This window comes from Salmo salar, chromosome ssa03 (assembly GCF_905237065.1).
Source record: "Salmo salar chromosome ssa03, Ssal_v3.1, whole genome shotgun sequence".
In the NCBI taxonomy this organism is placed as follows: Eukaryota; Metazoa; Chordata; class Actinopteri; order Salmoniformes; family Salmonidae; genus Salmo; species Salmo salar.
In genome coordinates, this window is record NC_059444.1 from 76,156,789 (window position 1) to 76,184,718 (window position 27,930).

At 44.5% G+C, this 27,930-nt stretch overlaps 1 protein-coding gene across 30 annotated transcripts in view; it reads right to left on the bottom strand.

The window, feature by feature from the left end:
* The window catches only part of LOC106606768 (voltage-dependent P/Q-type calcium channel subunit alpha-1A), a 137,065-nt gene that overhangs the window by 86,955 nt on the left and 22,180 nt on the right, over nt 1-27,930 (bottom strand). For all 30 annotated transcript variants that reach the window (XM_045715450.1, XM_045715461.1, XM_045715456.1 and 27 more), the window contains exons 2-8: nt 23,954-24,059; nt 21,543-21,682; nt 7,001-7,092; nt 6,634-6,786; nt 5,969-6,156; nt 4,139-4,242; nt 3,726-3,841 (exon numbers count right to left, since the gene is read on the bottom strand). In XM_045715450.1, coding sequence (XP_045571406.1) covers nt 3,726-3,841; nt 4,139-4,242; nt 5,969-6,156; nt 6,634-6,786; nt 7,001-7,092; nt 21,543-21,682; nt 23,954-24,059 — 899 coding nt within the window. The remainder of the gene's footprint in view (nt 1-3,725; nt 3,842-4,138; nt 4,243-5,968; nt 6,157-6,633; nt 6,787-7,000; nt 7,093-21,542; nt 21,683-23,953; nt 24,060-27,930) is intronic.

The following is a 27,930-nucleotide window of genomic DNA, read 5'->3' on the forward strand; positions in this document are numbered from 1 at the left end:
ATATATATCATATATAAGATAAATATATAACATATATAAGATAAATATATAACCTATATTATATAAATATGTAACATATATAACATAAATATATAACATACATAACATAAATATATAACATATATAAGATAAATATATAAGATAAATAACATAAATATGTAACATATATAACATATATAACATATATAAGCTATATAAGATAAATATATATGATAAATATATAACATATATAACATAAATACAGTGAAGGAAAAAAGTATTTGATCCCCTGCTGATTTTGTACGTTTGCCCACTGACAAAGAAATGATCAGTCTATAACTTTAATGGTAGGTTTATTTGAACAGTGAGAGACAGAATAACAACAAAAAAATCCAGAAAAACGCATGTCAAAAATGTTATAAATTGATTTGCATTTTAATGAGGGAAATAAGACCCCTCTGCAAAACATGACTTAGTACTTGGTGGCAAAACCCTTGTTGGCAATCACAGAGATCAGACGTTTCTTGTAGTTGGCCACCAGGTTTGCACACATCTCAGGAGGGATGTTGTCCCACTCCTCTTTGCAGATCTTCTCCAAGTCATTAAGGTTTCGAGGCTGACGTTTGGCAACTCGAACCTTCAGCTCCCTCCACAGATTGTCTTTGGGATTAAGGTCTGGAGACTGGCTAGGCCACTCCCGGACCTTAATGTGCTTCTTCTTGAGCCAAGCCTTTGTTGCCTTGGCCATGTGTTTTGGGTCATTGTCATGCTGGAATACCCATCCACGACCCATTTTCAATGCCCTGGCTGAGGGAAGGAGATTCTCACCCAATATTTGACGGTACATGGCCCCGTCCATCGGTCTTTGATGCGGTGAAGTTGTCCTGTCCCCTTAGCAGAAAAACACCCCCAAAGCATAATGTTTCCACCTCCATGTTTGACGGTGGGGATGGTGTTCTTGGGGTCATAGGCAGCATTCCTCCTCCTCCAAACACAGCGAGTTGAGTTGATGCCAAAGAGCTCCATTTTGGTCTCATCTGACCACAACACTTTCACCCAGTTGTCCTCTGAATCATTCAGATGTTCATTGGCAAACTTCATACGGGCATGTATATGTGCTTTCTTGAGCAGGGGGACCTTGCGGGCGCTGCAGGATTTCAGTCCATCACGGCGTAGTGTGTTACCAATTGTTTTCTTGGTGACTATGGTCCCAGTTGCCTTGAGATCATTGACAAGATCATCCCGTGTAGTTCTGGGCTGATTCCTCACCATTCTCATGATTATTGCAACTCCACGAGGTGAGATCTTGCATGGAGCCCCAGGCCGAGGGAGATTGACAGTTCTTTTGTGTTTCTTCCATTTGCGAATAATCCCACCAACTGTTGTCACCTTCTCACCAAGCTGCTTGGCGATGGTCTTGTAGCCCATTCCAGCCTTGTGTAGGTCTACAATCTTGTCCCTGACATCCTTGGAGAGCTCTTTGGTCTTGGCTATGGTGGAGAGTTTGGAATCTGAATGATTGATTGCTTCTGTGGACAGGTGTCTTTTATACAGGTAACAAACTGAGATTAGGAGCACTCCCTTTAAGAGTGTGCTCCTAATCTCAGCTCGTTACCTGTATAAAAGACACCTGAGAGCCAGAAATCTTTCTGATTGAGAGGGGGTCAAATACTTATTTCCCTCATTAAAATGCAAATCAATTTCTAACATCTTTGACATGCGTTTTTCTGGATTTTTGATGTTGTTATTCTGTCTCTCACTGTTCAAATAAACCTACCATTAAAATTATAGAATGATAATTTCTTTGTCAGTGGGCAAAGTACAAAATCAGCAGGGGATCAAATACTTTTTTCCCTCACTGTATATAACATGCATAACATAAATATATAACATATATAAGATAAATATATAACATAAATATATAACATATATAACATAAATATGTAACATATATATCATAAATATATCACATACATAACATAAATATATAAATATACAACATAAATATATAACATATATAAGAAGAATATATAACATATATATCATAAATATACACTGCTCAAAAAAATAAAGGGAACACTTAAACAACACAATGTAACTCCAAGTCAATCACACTTCTGTGAAATCAAACTGTCCACTTAGGAAGCAACACTGATTGACAATACATTTCACATGCTGTTGTGCAAATGGCATAGACAACAGGTGGAAATTATAGGCAATTAGCAAGACACCCCCAATAAAGGAGTGGTTCTGCAGGTGGGGACCACAGACCACTTCTCAGTTCCTATGCTTCCTGGCTGATGTTTTGGTCAATTTTGAATGCTGGCGGTGCTTTCACTCTAGTGGTAGCATGAGACGGAGTCTACAACCCACATAAGTGGCTCAGGTAGTGCAGCTCATCCAGGATGGCACATCAATGTGAGCTGTGGCAAGAAAGTTTGCTGTGTCTGTCAGCGTAGTGTCCAGAGCATGGAGGCGCTACCAGGAGACAGGCCAGTACACCAGGAGACGTGGAGGAGGCCGTAGGAGGGCAACAACCCAGCAGCAGGACCGCTACCTCCACCTTTGTGCAAGGAGGAGCAGGAGGAGCACTGCCAGAGCCCTGCAAAATGACCTCCAGCAGGCCACAAATGTGCATGTGTCTGCTCAAACGGTCAGAAACAGACTCCATGAGGGTGGTATGAGGGCCCGACGTCCACAGGTGGGGGTTGTGCTTACAGCTCAACACCGTGCAGGACGTTTGGCATTTGCCAGAGAACACCAAGATTGGCAAATTCGCCACTGGTGCCCTGTGCTCTTCACAGATGAAAGCAGGTTCACACTGAGCACGTGACAGACGTGACAGAGTCTGGAGACGCCGTGGAGAACGTTCTGCTGCCTGCAACATCCTCCAGCATGACCGGTTTGGCGGTGGGTCAGTCATGGTGTGGGGTGGCATTTCTTTGGGGGGCCGCACAGCCCTCCATGTGCTCGCCAGAGGTAGCCTGACTGCCATTAGGTACCGAGATGAGATCCTCAGACCCCTTGTGAGATCATATGCTGGTGCGGTTGGCCCTGGGTTCCTCCTAATGCAAGACAATGCTAGGCCTCATGTGGCTGGAGTGTGTCAGCAGTTCCTGCAAGTGGAAGGCATTGACGCTATGGACTGGCCCGCCCGTTCCCCAGACCTGAATCCAATTGAGCACATCTGGGACATCATGTCTCGCTCGATCCACCAACGCCACGTTGCACCACAGACTGTCCAGGAGTTGGCGGATGCTTTAGTCCAGGTCTGGGAGGAGATCCCTCAGGAGACCATCCGCCACCTCATCAGGAGCATGCCCAGGCGTTGTAGGGAGGTCATACAGACACATGGAGGCCACACACACTACTGAGCCTCATTTTGACTTGTTTTAAGAACATTACATCAAAGTTGGATCAGCCTGTAGTGAGGTTTTCCAATTTAATTTTGAGTGTGACTCCAAATCCAGACCTCCATGGGTTGATAAATTGGATTTCCATTGATTATTTTTGTGTGATTTTGTTGTCAGCACATTCAACTATGTAAAGAAAAAAGTATTTAATAAGATTATTTCTTTCATTCAGATCTAGGATGTGTTGTTTAAGTGTTCCCTTTATTTTTTTGAGCAGTATATAACATACATAACATAACATATATAACATAAATATATAACATATATAACATAAATATGTAACATAGGGTTCCAAGTATGTTTTGTGTGTAGTTCTATATGATGATAATGTACCTGCTTTACAAATCCACTCCAGGTATCCATTGAGCTCTCTCTCTATCTGCTGCTGTCTCCTCAGCTTCAGAAACTCACTCCTGTTCTCCACTCGCTCTCTCTCTTTGGCAAACTCCCTGTGGTCGACACACACACACACACACACACACACACACACACACACACACACACACACACACACACACACACACACACACACACACACACACACACACACACCCACATATCAACACACACATATCATCTGAAACACACATATAGATCTATACAATGACATATACACAGACATATTGTATACACACACACGCACACACACACACACACACATGTCCCACACACACACGCACGTGCGCCTAAACACACACTCTCCCACACACACACATGCGTGCACACACACACACGCACACACTTACCCAGACAGTACACCCAGGACCAGGTTCAACATGAAGAAAGAGCCGATGATGATGAGGGGAATGAAGTACATCCAGTTCCACGCACTCCCTGAGGCATCGTTGCTCTGCAAACACACACACACACACACACACACACACACACACACACACACACACACACACACACACACACACACACACACACACACACACACACACACACACACACACACACACACACACACACACACACACACACACACACACACATATTTTGATCTAGTAAATCATCTTTCCCTTGTTTGACTAGAGAGGTTACTCTGAGAAGTAGATTTTATAAAGCCAAAAAATAGCAGACCATTTCAGGACCTTTTCATGAACTGGGTTGGGGTCACCACAATACAGGGATAATTAGGACATCATTTTATGCAGTATAGTGTCCAGAGTATCTGCCATTTAAACAGTTCAGCTGCACAGAATGTAACGCTCTTCCTCTCTCTTTTTCCCTCACCCTTTCTCTCCTGCTCTCAACCTCCATTTCCCTTCTCTCTCCAACCCCCCTTTCTCTCCCTCTCTCAACCTCCATTTCCCTTCTCTCTCCAACCCCCCTTTCTCTCCCTCTCTCAACCTCCATTTCCCTTCTCTCTCCAACCCCCCTTTCTCTATCTCTCCCATCCCTCCCCATCTTGCTGTATTTCCCCCTAAACAGAGTCCATCACAGAATGTAACGCTCTTTCTCCCTCCCTCCCTCCCTCCCTCCCTCCCTCCCTCCCTCCCTCCCTCCCTCCCTCCCTCCCTCCCTCCCTCCCTCCCTCCCTCCCTCCCTAAGTCTGTGGGCGTGGCTGCTGTTGCTGTACTGAATGTACTGCAGCCTTTTTAGCCATTAAACTTTCAGCACTTTCTTCCTCAGCAGCTGCAAGAATAACTCTGACTGAACAGCCCTGTTAAATATAGAGTAGCACCGCCACCGAGTGAGACTGATGGAGGAGAGAGAAGAAGGGAAGAGGGTGGGGCAAAGGGGGAGGGGGGTGAAGAGGAAGGGAGAAAGGGGGAGGCTGACGGGGGGGAGAGAGACAGTGAGTAATTGGGTGTGGTGAGGTGGGGGGAGTAGGAAGAAGCAAAGAGGAATGTAGATGGAGAGACAGATTAAGGAAGCAGAGAGAGCGAGGAAAGAGAGAGGTGTGGGAAAGAGAAGAGGGGGAAGAGAGGGAAGGGGGAGTATTGAATATGGGCCCATAGAGACTGCTGTGGATGGGACTACACTCACATTCCCCCACTACCCTCATCCACCTCTCTGTCGCCATAGCAACCATTGCCACTGGCAGCAGGGCACTTTTCACTGTGTCTTAGGTATGGGCACACAATACAGTATATCAGTAAATGCTATGGGCATATTTGTATAGCAGTGAAACATGTATTGTATGAATTGGTGGGTATTTACCATGTAATTTACTAGTAAATACCATAGAAATCTATTATCCAGGTTGTAGTTGCCCCACAGATTTAGGATCAGCTTATCCTGCCTCAATTCGAACCGAAACCAAAAACGAAACTTGAACCCAATCTCAAACCCAAACCGAAGACTAAACCTAATCCCGATCTCAAACCCCAAACCAATCCTGAATCCAATCCCAAACACAAACACAAACACTGAACCAAACCCAATCTCAAGCCAAACCCAAACCTAAAACCAAACCCAAACTCCTGATCTTAAACCCAAAACCAAACCTGATCTCAAACCCTAATCCAACTCTACAGTAACTCACATAATAGTCCAGCTCTTTAACCATCAGTTAAATACCATAATACCTCTAATACAGAACCACTGTGATGTGAAGTACCGTAACTCACATAGTAGAGCAGGTCAGTCCATCCCTCCATGGTAATACATTGGAAGACTGTGAGCACGGCAAACAGGATGTTGTCAAACTGGGTGATGCCGTAGTTAGGCCCCAGCCAATACTTTCGACACGTGGTCCCGTTTGGACATAGTCTCGACGGGGCTTCGGTCCCACACGGAAACTCCTCGCGAATCTCATCTACAGGGGTACAGAGAGTTTGGGGATCAACATGTTATTTAAGAGCTAGATCTTCTTTGATTCATATTGAATTGACAGTCGTTTTGTCACTGATTTAACTGGCATAGTGACTGACTAACTGACTGACTGACTGGCGACTGACTGGCTGACTGACTAACTGGTAGAATGACTGGCAATGACTGGTAGAATGACTGGCATACTGCCTGGCTGGTATGCTGACTGGCACATACTGACTGGGTGACTGACTGGCAGACTGACTGACTGACATATTGGCTTACTGTCATACTGACTGACTAACTGATTGACTGACTGACTGACTGACTGGCAGACTGACTAGCAGACTGACTGGCATGCTGACTGACTGACTGATTAACTGACTGACTGTCTGACTATCCAACCAACCGACCCACGACCTTCTGGCCGACCGACCGACTGACCGACCAATCGACTGACCGACCAACTGACTGACCGACTTACCTGTGTGAATGTCGAAGCAGGTAGTATGGAATTTGCCCATGTAGAACTCCAGGCCGATGATAGCGAACATGAGGATGGCGAAGAATAGCAACAGGCCGATCTGCAGCAGTGGGATCATAGCCTTCATGATGGACTTGAGGACCACCTGGAGGCCTGGGGGAGACAGCGCACATCGTTTAAGAACAGAAACAACAGACAAAGTAAAAAAAACTCTGACCTACATCCCAAAATCCCTATAAAAATGATGTAACTTAATCAGAACTGTCCTCCCCCTCCCCTCCTCTTATGGTATCAGATGAAATAAGACTATTAGGGATGTAGCTAGTCGTTCTCTCCGTCCCACACCCCCATATGTCCCAAGACTTACTGGGTATCCCAGACACCAGTTTGAGGGGTCTCAGCACACGGACCGCTCTCAGAGTCCGCAAATCGAAGTCCGATCCCACTGTAGACAGGATCCTACAGAGAGAGATGAAGCAGAGAGAGAGAGGAGGTGGAGAGAGGGAGAGAGCGAGACAGAGGGAAGAGGGAAAATAAAGAGAAGGAATAATTAGAGTATTTGAATGTTTTTAGGAACATTTGTAGCATCAGCCAATCAATGTGTGTCGGTTGCCGGGGGTTTTAGTGACATCATCTGTTAATCATTTACACTAATCACTTGGATAAGAAGAAGACTTTCAGCGAGTGAATGAGTAAGTCAATAATGTGAACGCATGAATGAGCCACGAGTCAATCAACAGATGGACAGGGAAGTCGATAGAGAGAGAGAGAGAGAGAGAGAGAGAGAGAGAGAGAGAGAGAGAGAGAGAGAGAGAGAGAGAGAGAGACAGAGAGAGAGAGAGAGAGAGAGAGAGAGAGAGAGAGAGAGAAAGAGCAACCATATCATGAGAAAACAAAAAGATAATTACTTGACACATTGGAAAGAATTTACAGAAAAACAGAGCAAACTAGAATGCTATTTGGCCCTAAACAGAGAGCATACAGTGGCAGAATACCTGACCACTGTGACTGACCCAAAATGAAGGAGATCTATTTACAGACTCAGTAAGCAAAGCCTTGCTAGTGAGAAAGGCAGCTGAAGACTGACCTGGCACTCAAGAGAAGACAGGCTGTGTGCACTGCCCTCAAAATGAGGTGGAAACTGAGCTGAACTTCCTAACCTCTTGCCAAATGTATGACCATATTAGAGACACATATTTCCCTCAGATTACACAGCCCCATAAAGAATTTGAAAACAAATCCAATTTTAAGAAACTCGCATATCTATTGGGTGAAATGCCACAGTGTGCCATCACAGCAGCAAGATTTGTGACCTGTTGCTACAAGAGAAGGGCAACCAGTGATGAACAAACACCATTGTAAATACAACCAATATTTATGTTTATTTACTTTCCTTTTTGTATTTGAACTATTTGCACATCATTAAAAACCTGTATATATACATAATATGACATTTGAAATGTCTTTATTCTTTTGGAACTTTTGGAAGTGTCATGTTTAGTGTTCATTTGTTATTGTTTATTTCACTTTTGTTTATTATCTATTTCACTTGCTTTGGCAATGTAAACATATGTTTCCCATGCCAATAAAGCCCCTTGAATTGAATTGAATTGAGAGAGAGAGAAAAAGAGAGAGAAAAAGAGAGAGAAAGAGAAAGAGAGAGAGAGAGAAAGAGAGAGAGAGAGAGAGAAAGAGAGAGATAGCACAGGCTGTATGATTGAGAGTTGTTGACTGGCTCATTTGTTCCACATCTTTATTCCTCCTATGTATAAACTCTGTCTGAGAGCCATGGCCACTGCCAACTCATCAGGACTCTATCTGTACCTCACTATACACACACACACACAAACATTTATGCACGCATGCACACACACATGCACACACACAAACATGCACACACACGCACACACACACACAAAAAGACACACACACAGACACACACACACATTGTGTAGGAAAAACTGAGAGGGACAGAAAGATAAGTGTGTGTGTGTGTGTGTGTGTGTGTGTGTGTGTGTGTGTGTGTGTGTGTGTGTGTGTGTGTGTGTGTGTGTGTGTGTGTGTGTGTGTGTGTGTGTGTGTGTGTGTGTGTGTCTGTGAAGAAGTGTGTGTGTTGGTGAGGAGGAGTGTTTGTGTGTGAAGGAGAGGATGTTCTCTCACGTTGTCTGACTTCCAGTTCTCTCTGGCTGACTGGGAATCATCAACGTTTTCCAATAGTCCTTTTCCAACAGTTTAACTGGCTGATCCTGTTGCACCTGTGCATTCGACTCTTGGTGGAATGCATTGCTTGACTGCCGTGATAAGCACAATGTCGATCGCGAACTGCAGGTCCCCAAATGATTCATTCTCGAGTTCGAGTTTGCTTTGAGCAGCTTTGTAGTTTTGGTTCTATGAAGCTGTGTCCATCATAACATTCAATAATCAATTCATTGTATTCATTCTTGCACCATGTGATATATTATCAGTTTGAAACAATGCCTGCATCATGATCAGCTGTTTGTCTCTGGAGCCGCTGAGCCGGAAGAGCGTGCATCAATCCTGCTGTAGGACTCATTGCATTGGAGTCAACAGGTCAAACAAACAACTAAAACAAACAAGTCACTCAGAAAAATGAATCATGACTCTAGAGGCATTAAAAAGGGTCATTCAAAAAGAATGAATAATTCGCAAACTGCACATCACTACTCAATAGGTGTCTCTCCCCTCCACATGGACCACTACAACACAGGAGAGTCTCAGGGGCCCACCGTTAGTCTGACAGCACACCTAAACACTAGGGAATGATGATGTGTCAGTGTAATATAATCTGAATGACACATCGTTGAAAGCCTTCCCACCGAGGCCTGGTGGGGTGTCTGGTTGAGGAACAACAGTGAGTCCACAGAGCCCAGTTTAGGAAGCTCTGTGCTTAACGACTAACACACACTTTTAGCTTAATAGCTTCACCAGAGAGGCTGGTGTGACTGACTATGTTCTGGAGTTAGCTATCTGCACTAGGAACGCGGGTAAATACTATGGGAGTTAGCTATCTGCGCTAGGAACGCAGGTAAATCCTATGGGAGTTAGCTATCTGCGCTAGGAACGCAGGTAAATCCTATGGGAGTTAGCTATCTGCTCCCGAGTGGCGCAGCGGTCTAAGGCACTGCATCTCAGTGCTAGAGGCATCACTACAGACCCTGGTTTGATTCCAGGCTGTATCACAACCGGCCGTGATTGGGAGTCCCACAGGGCAGTGCACAATTGGCCCAGCGTCGTCCGGGTATGCCGTCATTGTAAATAAGAATTTGTTCTTAACTGATTGCCTAGGTAAATAAAGGTTAAATAATATAAAATAAAATAATAAAACTGTGCTAGGAACACAAGTAAATACTATGGGAGTTAGCTATATGTGCTAGGAACACAGTTAAATACTATGGGAGTTAGCTATCTGTGCTAGGAACACAGGTAAATACTATGGGAGTTAGCTATCTGTGCTAGGAACACAGGTAAATACTATGGGAGTTAGCTATCTGTGCTAGGAACACAGGTAAATACTATGGGAGTTAGCTATCTGTGCTAGGAACACAGGTAAATACTATGGGAGTTAGCTATCTGTGCTAGGAACACAGGTAAATACTATGGGAGTTAGCTATCTGTGCTAGGAACACAGGTAAATACTATGGGAGTTAGCTATCTGTGCTAGGAACACAGGTAAATACTATGGGAGGTAGCTATCTGTGCTAGAAACACAGGTAAATACTATGGGAGGTAGCTATCTGTGCTAGGAACACAGGTAAATACTATGGGAGGTAGCTATCTGTGCTAGGAACACAGGTAAATACTAAGGGAGTTAGCTATCTGTGCTAGGAACACAGGTAAATACTAAGGGAGTTAGCTATCTGTGCTAGGAATACAGGTAAATACTATGGGAGTTAGCTATCTGTGCTAGGAACACAGGTAAATACTATGGGAGTTACTATCTGTGCTACAAGGCAAGTACTTGCTATGGGATTTCAATTCTATATAACTATATTTATCCCCTCAGGGGCAATTAAGCTATCTTCCTGTGCTAGATACGTAGAGGGATGCTATGGGAGTTAGAAATCGCTAGCCCTGATGACAGCCGGGGATACAGAGACTGTCCAATCAGAAGAGGAGGTAAAGGGAAGTGAGAATGAGGGAGAGAGACAGGGAAGGAAGGACGAGGTGCTGGTTTGTCAGCCTGGGAGGTCCTGCGCTGAAGACAAGATGGGATATTGGGGTTAAAGTGAGGGATTCACACTGACAACGCAGGTGTGTGTGTGGAGGGAGAAAAAGTGTGTGTGTGTGTGTGTGTGTGTGTGTGTGTGTGTGTGTGTGTGTGTGTGTGTGTGTGTGTGTGTGTGTGTGTGTGTGTGTGTGTCTGCGCGTGTGTCTGCGCGTGTGTATGTAGGGGATAGTGTTAACAGTGCCGACAGGAGAGAAATCTACTGGGAGTTAGTTGCCAATCTGCCTCACAGGAAACTGTCAAGAGTGTATATGTGTGTGTGTGCATGTGTGTGCAAGAAGAAGACAATGATGATGATGAAGAAGATGAAGATGGCAGTCCTGCACCAACAGCTCCTCAACCCCACCAGGTCTGTCCACCTTTACAGAATTTATCATCAAAGCAACAAGGCTCATTCACACCGTTTCCACGGTTACTGAAGCCCTTCTCATTCATAACTGTTTCCATGGCAACAGAAACCTTGGCTCCTTGCTAGAATCTTTGCATCACCGTGGTAACCGGGCCAAGGGAAGCTTGATTGATATGTTTTTTTTTCTTCTAATATCCTCAGTTGTATAGTGAAACACACACATGCATGTAAATAATACACACACAAGCCAGCACATACACCCAAAGCACACACACCCACACAAGCATGCACACACACACACGCACACATTTATAAGCTGCACATACATACAGTTTCAGCTTGGAACCATTTGAGTGCACATACATTTATATGCAAGAATGCACACTAGTATTTAGGTCATACGAACTAGCTACCTATGAAAATCCTCGGTTTCTACCCTGATGAACACACACGCATGAAAACACGCACACACATACACTCCCTCCCATACACACACACACACACACACACACACACACACACACACACACACACACACACACACACACACACACACACACACACACACACACACACACACACACACATATACATGCATACATACATACATACAGTTGAAGTCGGAAGTTTACATACACTTAGGTTGGAGTCATGAAAACTCATTTTTCAACCACTCCAGGAAATATGATAGGCTCAAATAAAAATAGTTTCCTGATCTTTCTTATACTGTATGTCACATCATCTGACAGATACACAAAACAAGTCAGAGGTTAGAATAATGTCAAGGCTTTAAGCAAGTCTGTCTGAGAAGTAAATGTTGTAAGAATCTGGCTTGTGGAGGCACAATTTTGCACACACAGCATGAGGAAAGAGTGGCCAGCTAATCTTGAGTTTGACAGTCTGGAACCAAGGCTTGAGCCGTTAAAATATATTTTAGAGAGAGGTTCAACTCAGGCAAGACTTTACCTGAGACAATGACCCTTTTTTACCCAAAAGAGCTCTTCAATGTTTCCCACACTGTTCTACCGTGGACAGCTCCTCACAGTTCTCCACACTGTTCTACAATGGACAGCTCCTCACAGTTCTCCACACTGTTCTACAATGGACAGCTCCTCACAGTTCTCCACACTGTTCTACAATGGACAGCTCCTCACAGTTCTCCACACTGTTCTACAATGGACAGCTCCTCACAGTTCTCCACACTGTTCTACAATGGACAGCTCCTCACAGTTCTCCACACTGTTCTACAATGGACAGCTCCTCACAGTTCTCCACACTGTTCTACAATGGACAGCTCCTCACAGTTCTCCACACTGTTCTACAATGGACAGCTCCTCACAGTTCTCCACACTGTCCTACCGTGGACAGCTCCTCACAGTTCTCCACACTGTTCTACAATGGACAGCTCCTCACAGTTCTCCACACTGTTCTACAATGGACAGCTCCTCACAGTTCTCCACACTGTTCTCCACACTGTTCTACAATGGACAGCTCCTCACAGTTCTCCACACTGTTCTACAGTGGACAGCTCCTCACAGTTCTCCACACTGTTCTACCGTGGAAAGCTCCTCACAGTTCTGCACACTGTTCTACAATGGACAGCTCCTCACAGTTCTCCACACTGTTCTACCGTGGAAAGCTCCTCACAGTTCTGCACACTGTTCTACAATGGATAGCTCCTCACTGTTCTCCACACTGTTCTACCGTGGACAGCTCCTCACAGTTCTCCACACTGTTCTACAATGGACAGCTCCTCACAGTTCTCCACACTGTTCTACAATGGACAGCTCCTCACAGTTCTCCACACTGTTCTACCGTGGACAGCTCCTCACTGTTCTCCACACTGTTCTACCGTGGACAGCTCCTCACTGTTCTCCACACTGTTCTACCGTGGACAGCTCCTCACAGTTCTCCACACTGTTCTACAGTGGACAGCTCCTCACTGTTCTCCACACTGTTCTACCGTGGACAGCTCCTCACAGTTCTCCACACTGTTCTACCGTGGACAGCTCCTCACTGTTCTCCACACTGTTCTACCGTGGACAGCTCCTCACTGTTCTCCTCACTGTTCTACTACGGATAGAACTCAATGGCCGTGTCCAAAATCTAACTTGCATACAAAACCTACATGTTGTGTACATATCATGCTACATACTATTTAGAACGTACTGTTTAGTAAAAACAAATGCAGTCAGCAACAAATATCAACGTTCTAGGTCATCCATCCTTAGAATCTGTCATCTAATGCTCAATTACGTTGATTCATTCAGTTTGGTACAGCAAGGCATCTTACGTGATTATCAGCTGTTCTCAATCACACTGGGTCTGGAAAGACCAGTCTCTTCCTCAGTGGAGGGCATCCAATTCTACTAGATGAAAAGCCTAAATCAGTATTACATCCTGGCATTTAAAGCATACTACAGTTCAGAAATGTCACATATAAAACGTTCTATTCTACGCAAGTATAAGTATTTAGACACGGCCACTACCATAGACCACGGTTACATGGCCTTATCCACAGATCTAGGACCAGATATCCTCACAATTCTTTCCTTGGCCATTATGGCGATGAGAAAATATATGAGCCTATCATATTCCCTCCATCCCTCCCTCCTTCTTACTTTTTCTTTCTTTCTTTCTTTCTTTCTTTCTTTCTTTCTTTCTTTCTTTCTTTCTTTCTTTCTTTCTTTCTTTCTTTCTTTCTTTCTTTCTTTCCTTCTTTCTTTCTTTCTTTCTTTCTTTCTTTATTTCTTTCTTTCTTCCTGTACAGTCATATACTGCATGTGGATTAAGTATGTTGTTTGGCAATGTGTGTCAGTATATATGCTGAGAAGAAGATGGTTTATAGGTGTGTGAAGAAAAAGTGAGCATGTATTTGAAGTGTAAATGTTTATTGTGTGTGCATGTATGCATCCCCTGGTCATTGTAGTATCAAAGTGTCAGGGCAGAGGTGGGTAGAAAGGACAGTAGCTTTTCATCTTCAAAGAGCCACACTTCTAAAAGAAAAATCGCCATTCAAAAGGAGCTAACCATAGAGACCACAGCTGGGAGCAGTGTATGTGTGTGTGCCATCTGTGTATAAGTGTGAAGCGTGTGTGTATGTGTGTGAGAAAAATGAATGAAAGAGAGAGAGACAAAAAGAGAGAAAGAGAGAATGAGATAGAAAGAGTTATAGAGACAGAGAGACAGAGAAAAAGGTTGAGATAGAGAGAGAAGAGAGGTAGAGAGAGAGCAAGAGGAAGAGGAGAGTGAGAGAGCGAACGAGAGGGACAGAGAGTGACAGACAGAGAGAGAGGGGGAGAGCGAACGAGAGGGACAGAGAGTGACAGACAGAGAGAGAGGGGCAGAGTTCCTGTGTCTCAAGGCTGTACTGGGTGATTGATCATCTGCAGCAGCTAAAAACAGGTTACTGCAGCAGGACACACACTCTCTCTCTCTCATTCGCTTGCTCCGCTCCTCCTCTCTCTCTCTCTCTCTTTCTCTTTCTCACTCACTTTCTCTCAGTAACTTGCTCCATCTCTTTCTTTCATAGTTCTCTTTCTATCCTTTCTCTTTTCACTCTATTTTCTCTTCTCCCTCTATTTCATGATTTCTCTTCCTTTCATGCACTCTCCTTTCCTACTCCCTTTACAACATATACATAGACATACACTACTATTAGTGGATTTGTCTATTTCAGCACCACCCGTTGCTGACAGGTGTATAAAATCGAGCACACAGCCATGCAATCTCCAAAGACAAACAATGGCTTTGCTGAGGAACTCATTGACTTTCAACGTGGCACCGTCATAGGATGCTACCTTTCGCACAAGTCAGTTCATAAAATTTCTGACCTGCTAGAGCTGCCCCGGTCTACTGTAAGTGCTGTTATTGTGAAGTGGAAACGTCTTGGAGCAACAACGGCTCAGCCGCGAAGTAGAAGGCCACACAAGCTCACAGAACGGGACCGCCGAGTGCTGAAAGGCGTAGCGCATAAAAATATGATTTTATTGGTTGCAAACACTCACTACCGAGTTTCAAACTGCCTCTGGAAACGACGTCAGCACAAGAACTGTTACAGTGGCTTGCGAAAGTATTCACCGCCCTTGGCATTTTTCCTATTTTATTGCCTTACAACCTGGAATTAGTATAAATTGTTTGGGGGTTTGTATCATTTGATTTACACAACATGCCTACCACTTTGAAGACTCAAAATATTTTTTATTGTGAAACAACAAAAAAAAACTCTAAACTTGAGCGTGCGTAACTATTCACTCCCCCCCCCAAAGTCAATACTGTGTAGAGCCACCTTTTGCAGCAATTACAGCTGCAAGTCTCTTGGGGTATGTCTCTATAAGCTTGGCACATCTAGCCACTGGGATTTTTGCCCATTCTTCAAGGCAAAACTTCTCCAGATTCTTCAAGTTGGATGGGTTCCGCTGGTGTACAGCAATCTTTAAGTCATACCACAGATTCTCAATTGGATTGAGGTCTGGGTTTTGACTAGGTCATTCCAAGACATTTAAATGTTTCTCCTTAAACCACTCGAGTGTTGCTTTAGCAGTATGCTTAGGCTCATTGTCCTGCTGGAAGGTGAACCTCTGTCCCAGTCTCAAATCTCTGGAAGACTGAAAAAGGTTTCCATCAAGAATTTCCCTGAATTTAGTGCCATCCATCATTCCTTCCATTCTGACCAGTTTCCCAGTCCCTGCCAATGAAAAACATCCCGACAGCATGATGCTGCCACCACCATGCTTCACTGTGGGGATGGTGTTCTCGGGGTGATGGGAGGTGTTGGGTTTGCGCCAGACATAGCGTTTTCCTTGATGGCAATCTCATCTGACCAGAGTACCTTCTTCCATATGTTTGGGGAGTCTCCCACATGTCTTTTGGCGAACATCAAACGTGTTTTTTTCAAATCACTTCCCCAATTTGGACTATTTTGTGTATGTCCATTACATGAAATCCAAATAAAAATACATTTAAATTACAGGCTGTAATGCAACAAAATAGGAAAAACACCAAGGAGGTGAGTACTTTTGCAAGGCACTGTAGTTGGGAGCTTCATGAAATGGGTTTCCATGGGCGAGGAGCCACACACTAGCCTAAGATCATCAAGTGAAATGCTAAGCGTTGCCTGGAGTGGTGTAAAGCTCGCCGCCATTGGACTCTGGAGCAGTGAAAACGCGTTCTCTGGAGTGATGAATCGCGCTTCACCATTTGGCAGTCCGATGGACAAATCTGGGCTTGGTGGATGCTAGGAGAATGCTACCTACTCCAATGCATAGTGCCAACTGTAAAGTTTGGTGGAAGATGAATAATGGTCTGAGGCTGTTTTTCATGGTTTGGCTAGGCTCCTTAGTTCCAGTGAAGGGAAATTTTAACACTACAGCATACAATGACATTCTAGACAATGTTGTGCTTCCAACTTTGTGGCAACAGTTTGGGGAAGGCCCTTTCCTGTTTAAGCATGACAATGCCCCCGTGCACAAAGCGAGGTTGTTACAGAAATTGTTTTTTGAGATCGGTGTGGAAGAACTTGACTGGCCTGCAAGCCCTGACCTCAACCTCATCAAACACCTTTGGGATGAATTGGAACGCCAACTGTGAGCCAGGCCTAATCGCCCAACATCAGTGCCTGACCTCACTAATGCTCTTGTAGCTGAATGGAAGCATGTCCCCGCAGCAATGTTCCAACATCTAGTGGAAAGCCTTCCCAGAAGAGTGGAGGCTGTTGTAGCAGCAAAGAGGGGACCAACTCCATATTAATGCCCATGATTTTGGAATGAGACGTTCAACGAGCAAGTGTCCACATACTTTTGGTAATGTAGTGTATGTATCTGCCTTCCCCTTTTGGTTTTCCCTTCTCTCTCCTCCCACAACTATTGTACAAACCTAGCTCCATCTCTCTTTATAAGTATATTGCTTCAACAGTTACACTTATCTACCCCTCCTCTCCCCTTTCTCTCTCTCTTTCTCTGTGTGTGCCTCTCTCTCTCTGTGTCTCTCTCTCTCTCTGTCTCTCTCTCCTCTGTCTCTCTCTCTCTCTCTCTCAGTGACGCCTGAGGGATCTGAGAGACGCACACAGGATGACATGGCTTTCACACAGTCAGCCATTGCCACCATCTTTCCCCTTTCTCTCTCTTTCCTGCTCTCACTACATTTCACTCCCTCTTTATTCAATATCTCTCTGCTCCAGCCAGCCTGCATATCCCAACTGGTTTTTACCTCCTCTTTTCAGAAACTGGTCTTAAAATACCTCTCTCTTTATATTGCTACACACACAGTCAAATACACATGCATACAGTAATAACACAGGCAACCATTTTCCTGCCCCCATTTTGCCTTCCCTCAGTATTTTTTCTTTATTTTATTTAACCTTTATTTAACTAGGCAAGTCAGTTAAGAACAAATTCTTATTTACAATGACGACCTAGGAACAGTGAGTTAACTGCCTTGTTCAGGGGCAGAATGACAGATTTGTACCTTGTTAGCTCGGGGATTCGATCTAGCAATCTTTCGGTTATTGGCCCAACACTCTAACCACTAGACTACCTGCTCTAACCACTAGGCTACCTGCCTCTAACCACTAGGCTACCTGCCTCTAACAAATAGGCTACACGCCTCTTACCACTAGGCTACCCGCCTCTAACCACTAGGCTACCCGCCTCTAACCACTAGGCTACCCGCCTCTAATCACTAGGCTACCTGCCTCTGACCACTAGGCTACCTGCCTCTAACCACTAGGCTACCTACCTCTAATCACTAGGCTAAGCTTATCCCTCTCTTCTTCTGTTACTGACTAACTCATTTCCACTATCCTCTCTCTCTCTCTCTCTCTCTCTCTCTCTCTCTCTCTCTCTCTCTCTCTCTCTCTCTCTCTCTCTCTCTCTCTCTCTCTCTCAGACTTAAGTATGTTAGGACAGAGCAGGTTTCATAGTCAGGCCTATTAAGTCATAGAGACAGACTGTCAGTTTGAGTACAACTCACTAGCTCCTCAATGACTAGCTATACAGTACTGTAACACACACTGAGAGAGAGAGAGAGAGAGAGAGAGAGACAGATATAGAGACAGAGAGAGAGAGAGAGAGAGAGAGAGACAGAGACAGAGAGAAACCCAGCCACTGACCCTTTAGTATAAACAAATACCCACACAAACACACCTATACACAGAACATCTACACATGCCTACACACTAAAACCTATTGGACCTATGGATTGATATTATATTCAAATGAGATATCTCTCTCACACACAACTCTGTCTGTCTGTTACTGTAAGGAAAGAGTACACAGGAAAGTAAGGAATGAGGAAGGAAGCTTTAAAAAAAGATTGGGAATGACAGGGATGCAATAATGGATGGAGAGAGGGGAGAGAGATGGAAAGAAATTAACTGATGAATAGGGAGAGAAAGAGACAAAATAGAGAGAGAGAGAGAACTACAATGATACAGGAGCAGAGGGATAGAGAGATGGAGAGGGCGAGAGTAAAAAGAGGGGATGACAGAGGCATAGCAAAACAGGTAAAGAGGAGTAAAAGAAAGAGGGAGAGAGGAACAGGGGAAAAGAGGATGAGAGAGTCTGTCACGCACACAGAGCACTCAGCCCACAGCTGGAGGACATGTCGGTCTAGAGAGAGAGAGAGAAAGAGAGAGAAAGAGAGAGAGAGAGAGGGAGAGAGAGGAGAGGAAGTCATAGGGATGGTGGGAGGAGAGAGGCGTGCATGTCTCCTGTGTCCTCTCCTCTCTTCATTCTCTCCATGCATTGTTTACTCCATTTCCTTTTTCCTCATGAATTCCCCCTCTCCCCCTTTCTCTCTCTCACTCCCCCTCCTACCCTCTCTCTTGATTTCTCTCTCTCTCTCTCCCCCTCCCCTCTCATCCCTCCTCCCACTCTCATCCTCCCTGCCCTCTCTCTCAGTGTTGATGTGACATTTGTTCTCTCCCCTGGCTGCCTCTCCCTGCAGTGCTGCTGTGATCCTGTCTCTGTCTGAGTACACTCGCTAAGGTGGGAGAGCAGAGACACACACACACACTTAAACACACACACGGCACACACACACACACACGCATAGTTGCATGTAGGAATGCATGTACGCATTCAGACACACACACACACACACACACACACACACTTGAATTTCTTTGTAGAAATTTTAGTCACTTATCAGACGCTCTTATCCAGAGCGACTTACAGTAGTGAGTGCATTCATTTTCATACGTTTTAATACATTTGCATGTACACAAGCATACACATTGGCACGTAGGCACACATGCACACACACGAGCACTAGCATGCACACATACATACATACATACATACATACATACATACATACATACATACATACATACATACATACATACATACAGTGGGGGAAAAAGTATTTAGTCAGCCACCAATTGTGCAAGTTCTCCCACTTAAAAAGATGAGAGAGGCCTGTAAGTTTCATCATAGGTACACTTCAACTATGACAGACAAAATTAGAAGAAAAAAAATCGAGAAAATCACATTGTAGGATTTTTTATGAATTTATTTGCAAATTATGGTGGAAAATAAGTATTTGGTGAATAACAAAAGTTTATCTCAATACTTTGTGATACACCCTTTGTTGGCAATGACACAGGTCAAATGTTTTCTGTAAGTCTTCACAAGGTTTTCACACACTGTTGCTGGTATTTTGGCCCATTCCTCCATGCAGATCTCCTCTAGAGCAGTGATGTTTTGGGGCTGTCGCTGGGCAACACGGACTTTCAACTCCCTCCAAAGATTTTCTATGGGGTTGAGATCTGGAGGCCACTCCAGGACCTTGAAATGCTTCTTACGAAGCCACTCCTTCATTGCCCGGGCGGTGTGTTTGACCCAGCCACGTTTCATCTTCAATGCCCTTGCTGATGGAAGGAGGTTTTCACTCAAAATCTCACAATACATGGCCCCATTCATTCTTTCCTTTACACGGATCAGTTGTCCTGGTCCCTTTGCAGAAAAACAGCCCCAAAGCATGATGTTTCCACCCCCATGCTTCACAGTAGGTATGGTGTTCTTTGGATGCAACTCAGCATTCTTTGTCCTCTAAACACGACAAGTTGAGTTTTTACCAAAAAGTTATATTTTGGTTTCATCTGACCATATGACATTCTCCCAATCCTCTTCTGGATCATCCAAATGCTCTCTAGCAAACTTCAGACGGGCCTGGACATGTACTGGCTTAAGTAGGGGGACACGTCTGGCACTGCAGGATTTGAGTCCCTGGCGGCGTAGTGTGTTACTGATGGTAGGCTTTGTTACTTTGGTCCCAGCTCTCTGCAGGTCATTCACTAGGTCCCCCCGTGTGGTTCTGGGATTTTTGCTCACCGTTCTTGTGATCATTTTGACCCCACGGGGTGAGATCTTGCGTGGAGCCCAAGATCGAGGGAGATTATCAGTGGTCTTGTATGTCTTCTATTTCCTAATAATTGCTCCCACAGTTGATTTCTTCAAACCAAGCTGCTTACCTATTGCAGATTCAGTCTTCCCAGCCTGGTGCAGGTCTACAATTTTGTTTCTGGTGTCCTTTGACAGCTCTTTGGTCTTGGCCATAGTGGAGTTTGGAGTGTGACTGTTTGAGGTTGTGGACAGGTGTCTTTTATACTGATAACAAGTTCAAACAGGTGCCATTAATACAGGTAACGAGTGGAGGACAGAGGAGCCTCTTAAAGAAGAAGTTACAGGTCTGTGAGAGCCAGAAATCTTGCTTGTTTGTAGGTGACCAAATACTTATTTTCCATTCAATTTGCAAATAAATTCATAAAAAATCCTACAATGTGATTTTCTGGATTTTTTTTCTCATTTTGTCTGTCATAGTTGACGTGTACCTATGATGAAAATTACAGGCCTCTCTCATCTTTTTAAGTGGGAGAACTTGCACAATTGGTGGCTGACTAAATACTTTTTGCCCCACTGTACATACATACATACATACATACATACATACATACATACATACATACATACATACATACATACATACATACATACATACATACATACATACATACATACATACATACATACATACATACATACATACACATATCACACATATGACTCCCCTCTCTCTTTCTAGCATGTGATCACATGATCTGTTTGTCGGAGTGAACGTCTTTGTTTTCAACGTGGTTCACAGCAGCTTTTTGTTTCAGTGAATGTGTGTGTAGCGTGTTTGGGTGCATGCGTGCGGGCGTACTGTGTCTACTGGCTACTGTGTATACACTGGTGTGCACTCATGTTTGAGTGTGTCTTTGTATATGTGTGGGTGGGTGTGTGTGTGGGCGTGTGTGTCTTTCTCAACACTCACCCTGTGCATACTACTACGAAGTCCATGGCATTCCATCCGTTCCTTATGTAGGAGTTCTTATGGAAGGCAAATCCTAGAGCCAGGATCTTAATACCTGACTCAAAACAGAAGATCCCTATGAAGTAGGGCTCAGTGTCATCCTAAAGGAGAGAGGGAGAGGGGTGGGGGGTAATAGAAGAGGGATCAGTGCAAAGATTTTACAGAGTTCCATTTAAAGGGACAATCTGCAGTTTAAACCATGTTTTTTTTAAAGAAGTACATTGTTTACAAACAAAGGAGTAAAACAAACTTTTATATTATTGTTGTGGGTTCCGATGGGGTATGAAAATAAGTTATATTCTTGAAGAATCAATGGGTATAAAGTCAAAACATGGATGTGCCAAAAACAGATTGCCCCTTTAAAAACACAATATATGACATAATCCAAGATGTTAGACAGTGTGAAGTAAGGCTCTATGGTGCTGAGAGGACAGATAGATGTTAGACAGTGTGAAGTAAGGCTCTATGGTGCTGAGAGGACAGATAGATGTTAGACAGTGTGAAGTAAGGCTCTATGGTGCTGAGAGGACAGATAGATGTTAGACAGTGTGAAGTAAGGCTCTATGGTGCTGAGAGGACAGATAGATGTTAGATAGTGTGAAGTAAGGCTCTATGGTGCTGAGAGGACAGATAGATGTTAGATAGTGTGAAGTAAGGCTCTATGGTGCTGACAGGACAGATAGATGTTAGACAGTGTAAAGTAAGGCTCTATGGTGCTGAGAGGACAGATAGATGTTAGACAGTGTGAAGTAAGGCTCTATGGTGCTGAGAGGACAGATAGATGTTAGACAGTGTAAAGTAAGGCTCTATGGTGCTGAGAGGACAGATAGATGTTAGACAGTGTGAAGTAAGGCTCTATGGTGCTGAGAGGACAGATAGATGTTAGATAGTGTGAAGTAAGGCTCTATGGTGCTGAGAGGACAGATAGATGTTAGACAGTGTGAAGTAAGGCTCTATGGTGCTGAGAGGACAGATAGATGTTAGACAGTGTGAAGTAAGGCTCTATGGTGCTGAGAGGACAGATAGATGTTAGATAGTGTGAAGTAAGGCTCTATGGTGCTGAGAGGACAGATAGATGTTAGACAGTGTGAAGTAAGGCTCTATGGTGCTGAGAGGACAGATAGATGTTAGACAGTGTGAAGTAAGGCTCTATGGTGCTGAGAGGACAGATAGATGTTAGACAGTGTGAAGTAAGGCTCTATGGTGCTGAGAGGACAGATAGATGTTAGACAGTGTGAAGTAAGGCTCTATGGTGCTGAGAGGACAGATAGATGTTAGATAGTGTGAAGTAAGGCTCTATGGTGCTGAGAGGACAGATAGATGTTAGATAGTGTGAAGTAAGGCTCTATGGTGCTGAGAGGACAGATAGATGTTAGACAGTGTGAAGTAAGGCTCTATGGTGCTGAGAGGACAGATAGATGTTAGACAGTGTGAAGTAAGGCTCTATGGTGCTGAGAGGACAGATAGATGTTAGACAGTGTGAAGTAAGGCTCTATGGTGCTGAGAGGACAGATAGATGTTAGATAGTGTGAAGTAAGGCTCTATGGTGCTGAGAGGACAGATAGATGTTAGACAGTGTGAAGTAAGGCTCTATGGTGCTGAGAGGACAGATAGATGTTAGACAGTGTGAAGTAAGGCTCTATGGTGCTGAGAGGACAGATAGATGTTAGACAGTGTGAAGTAAGGCTCTATGGTGCTGAGAGGACAGATAGATGTTAGACAGTGTGAAGTAAGGCTCTATGGTGCTGAGAGGACAGATAGATGTTAGATAGTGTGAAGTAAGGCTCTATGGTGCTGAGAGGACAGATAGATGTTAGACAGTGTGAAGTAAGGCTCTATGGTGCTGAGAGGACGGAGAGATGAAAGGGACAGGAAAGGTGAAGGGAACTGATCTGAATTGTATAGTATTTACGGGGGAAGGTTCACACACTGCATTATACGACGTAACAATGTATACACAAAGAAATGTCCTCATTGACCCATGCATATACACCTGTATAGTACAGCATGTATGCTTACAGTATGTGTGTGAGATTGGTATATCTACGTGTGTGTGCACACATTCATATGTGTGTCTGTGTGAGTGTTTGTGTACATTCATATGTGTGTCTGTGTGAGTGTTTGTGTACATTCATATGTGTGTCTATGTGAGTGTTTGTGTACATTCATATGTGCGTCTATGTGAGTGTTTGTGTACATTCATATGTGTGTCTGTGTGAGTGTTTGTGTGCATTCATGCATGTGTGTGCGTGCACAAATTTGTATGTGTGTGTGTGTGTGTGTGTGTATGCATTCGTACGTGGGGGTGTGTGACAAATTCACGTTTGTGTGTGTGTCTGCACATGTGTGTGTCCAGTGTGTGTGTGACGTACCAGGCGTTCAGACAGAGGAGTCTTGTCTCCATCAGGCAGATGTTGCTCCAGAGCCAGGACGATACAGTTGGCACAGATGGTGGCCAGGATCAACCACTCAAACGGAGTGAGAGAGCACAGTCAAGGAAGTAAACAGGGAGGAGAGGAGAGCACAGACAGAGAGGACAGGAAGAGATCCGGGAGGAGAGGACAGACAGAGAGGACAGGAAGAGATCCGGGAGGAGAGGACAGACAGAGAGGACAGGAAGAAACCAGGGAGGAGAGGAGAAGAGGATAGACAAAGTGGGCAGAAAAGGACAAGGCGCCAGCAATCTGATACTTAACTAAGTTAACTAAGTTATTCCCGAATTCCCGAATGTTATAACATTTATAACAAACGTGTATATCATAATAACATATTTTAAAATCCCCAATATAATAATGAGCCAACAATTAAAACTCCCAGTCAAAAATAACAACAATATATATTGGCCCATCATAACCACATGATCGAATACATACAGTTGAGAAAAGCTCTTGATGAATTAGTGGACATGATGCCATGATTCTACAAACATAGCTACCATCTTCCTTACACACAGTGTAATGTTTCCTGAATCGGCTGAGACCTACAGCAGGTCGAGACCAACACATGCACTGTAAACATTAACATATAGCATTGCAATAACTGTGTTAACGTGCACTGTGCACAAATACACATAGGTGACACCTGCTATATGGGGATCAGGCCAGAAGAAAACCAGCTGTACAACCACCCTGCATATATAGTATGAACACACACACACACATCCACACACAGGGTCAGACAGCTGTTCCCTGATGCCTGGTGGGGCCTGTGGTGAGATGTGTGTGTGTGTTGATATGAGTGTAACGTAATGCAGTGCTGCAGGGCCCAGTGTGAGTGAGTCAGTCAGACATGCACCAGGCATGGTTGTAATGGGCTGTCATTACACAGTTACCCTCACACAGCCCCGCTGCATGTTGATACACACTGACAAACACACGCAGATGACGCATACACACACACACACAAGTGTACATGCGCACATACACAGAAACATATGTACACGCACACACAAACACACAGACACAGAATGATGTCACACACACAGAGCGATGACACATGGGCTTATTACTAACCATGTTGTATATTTAAACAGATGAATAACTGCTGCTGGCACACACACACGCACACACACGCACACGCACACACACACACACACACACACACACACACACACACACACACACACACACACACACACACACACACACACACACACACACACACACATTGTTATGGCTACTGCAGGGATGAGGCCTAAGCAGTGAGTATGATTCAGTGTGACATCAACGTTTGGCTCTATATACAGAAGGACTGAGGGCAATAAAGAGAGAGAGACGAGAGAGAGAGAGAGAGAGAGAGAGAGAGAGAGAGAGAGAGAGAGAGAGAGAGAAGAGAACGAGAGAAAATGGGAGTAGGGGTCGCTACCACATGAAGTCATAAACTCACGGTTAGTTCATTGTATCTCATGCTGTTTGTCTGTCTTGCTCTCTCTTTTCTCTCTCTCTTTTTCCTCTCTCTTTTCTCTCTCTTTTCCCTCTCTCTTTTCCCTCTCTCTTTTCCCTCTCTTTTCCCTCTGTCTTTTCTCTCTCTTTTCCCTCTCTTTTCCCTCTGTCTTTTCTCTCTCTCTTTTCCCTCTCTCTTTTCCCTCTCTTTTCCCTCTGTCTTTTCCAGGCTGGTCAGAAGACAGATCCATGGATGTGGAACGTTTGAGAAGGTTCCGAGGACGTGGATATACACTGCTCAAAAAAATGAAGGGAACACTTAAACAACACAATGTAACTCCAAGTCAATCACACTTCTGTGAAATCAAACTGTCCACTTAGGAAGCAACAGTGATTGACAATAAATTTCACATGCTGTTGTGCAAATGGAATAGACAACAGGTGGAAATTATAGGCAATTAGCAAGACACCCCCAATAAAGGAGTGGTTCTGCAGGTGGGGACCACAGACCACTTCTCAGTTCCTATGCTTCCTGGCTGATGTTTTGGTCACTTTTGAATGCTGGCGGTGCTTTCACTCTAGTGGTAGCATGAGACGGAGTCTACAACCCACACAAGTGGCTCAGGTAGTGCAGCTCATCCAGGATGGCACATCAATGCGAGCTGTGGCAAGAAGGTTTGCTGTGTCTGTCAGTGTAGTGTCCAGAGCATGGAGGCGCTACCAGGAGACAGGCCAGTACATCAGGAGACATGGAGGAGGCCGTAGGAGGGCAACAACCCAGCAGCAGGACCGCTACCTCCACCTTTGTGCAAGGAGGAGCAGGAGGAGCACTGCCAGAGCCCTGCAAAATGACCTCCAGCAGGCCACAAATGTGCATGTGTCTGCTCAAACGGTTCGAAACAGACTCCATGAGGGTGGTATGAGGGCCCGACGTCCACAGGTGGGGGTTGTGCTTACAGCCCAACACCGAGCAGGACGTTTGGCATTTGCCAGAGAACACCAAGATTGGCGCCCTGTGCTCTTCACAGATGAAAGCAGGTTCACACTGAGCACGTGACAGACGTGACATAGTCTGGAGACGCCGTGGAGAACGTTCTGCTGCCTGCAACATCCTCCAGCATGACCGGTTTGGCGGTGGGTCAGTCATGGTGTGGGGTGGCATTTCTTTGGGGGGCCGCACAACCCTCCATGTGCTCGCCAGAGGTAGCCTGACTGCCATTAGGTACCGAGATGAGATCCTCAGACCCCTTGTGAGACCATATGCTGGTGCGGTTGGCCCTGGGTTCCTCCTAATGCAAGACAATGCTAGACCTCATGTGGCTGGAGTGTGTCAGCAATTCCTGCAAGAGGAAGGCATTGATGCTATGGACTGGCCCGCCCGTTCCCCAGACCTGAATCCAATTGAGCACATCTGGGACATCATGTCTCGCTCCATCCACCAACGCCACGTTGCACCACAGACTGTCCAGGAGTTGGCGGATGCTTTAGTCCAGGTCTGGGAGGAGATCCCTCAGGAGACCATCCGCCACCTCATCAGGAGCATGCCCAGGCGTTGTAGGGAGGTCATACAGGCACGTGGAGGCCACACACACTACTGAGCCTCATTTTGACTTGTTTTAAGAACATTACATCAAAGTTGGATCAGCCTGTAGTGTGGTTTTCCACTTTAATTTTGAGTGTGACTCCAAATCCAGACCTGCATGGGTTGATAAATTGGATTTCCATTGATTATTTTTGTGTGATTTTGTTGTCAGCACATTCAACTATGTAAACAAAAAAGTATTTAATAAGATTATTTCATTCATTCAGATCTAGGATGTGTTATTTTAGTGTTCCCTTTATTTTTTTGAGCAGTATATATACCTTCACCCAGCTGACTCTGTCTATCACTGGGCTCACACTATTCTCTACCTGAATGTTCCTGTGTAGGGAACATAGTTAACTGGAAGGTTGGATAGACTAGCATCATCAAGAAGAGAAATAGAGATATGGAGATATCAATCAACCAATCAATCAAACATACAATGAATAAATCAATAAAATGATGGACACATAGATATTCACAGAAACATGTGTCACTAAGTGCTAGCTGGCTTAGACCCGCAGTGGGAAGCAGTAGCAATGATACACTCCCCTAAAGAAGAAACGTCAAGAGAAACCATAGAGAATAAAACAGGAAAAGGATGGATGTGTGAACATGTGTGTGTACATGTAAGTAGTATGTGTGTGTTAGTCCTATATGGCATTGTGTGTGTGTGTGTGTGTGTGTGTGTGTGTGTGTGTGTGTGTGTGTGTGTGTGTGTGTGTGTGTGTGTGTGTGTGTGTGTGTGTGTGTGTGCGTGCGTGCGTGCGTGCGTGCGTGCGTGCGTGCGTGCGTGTGTGTGTTTCCTGGTTGTGCATCACTTGTTCTTTGCCTCTGATGGAGATGAATGAGTGGAGAGTGTCTTCTCAGCAGGACTGAATGGACT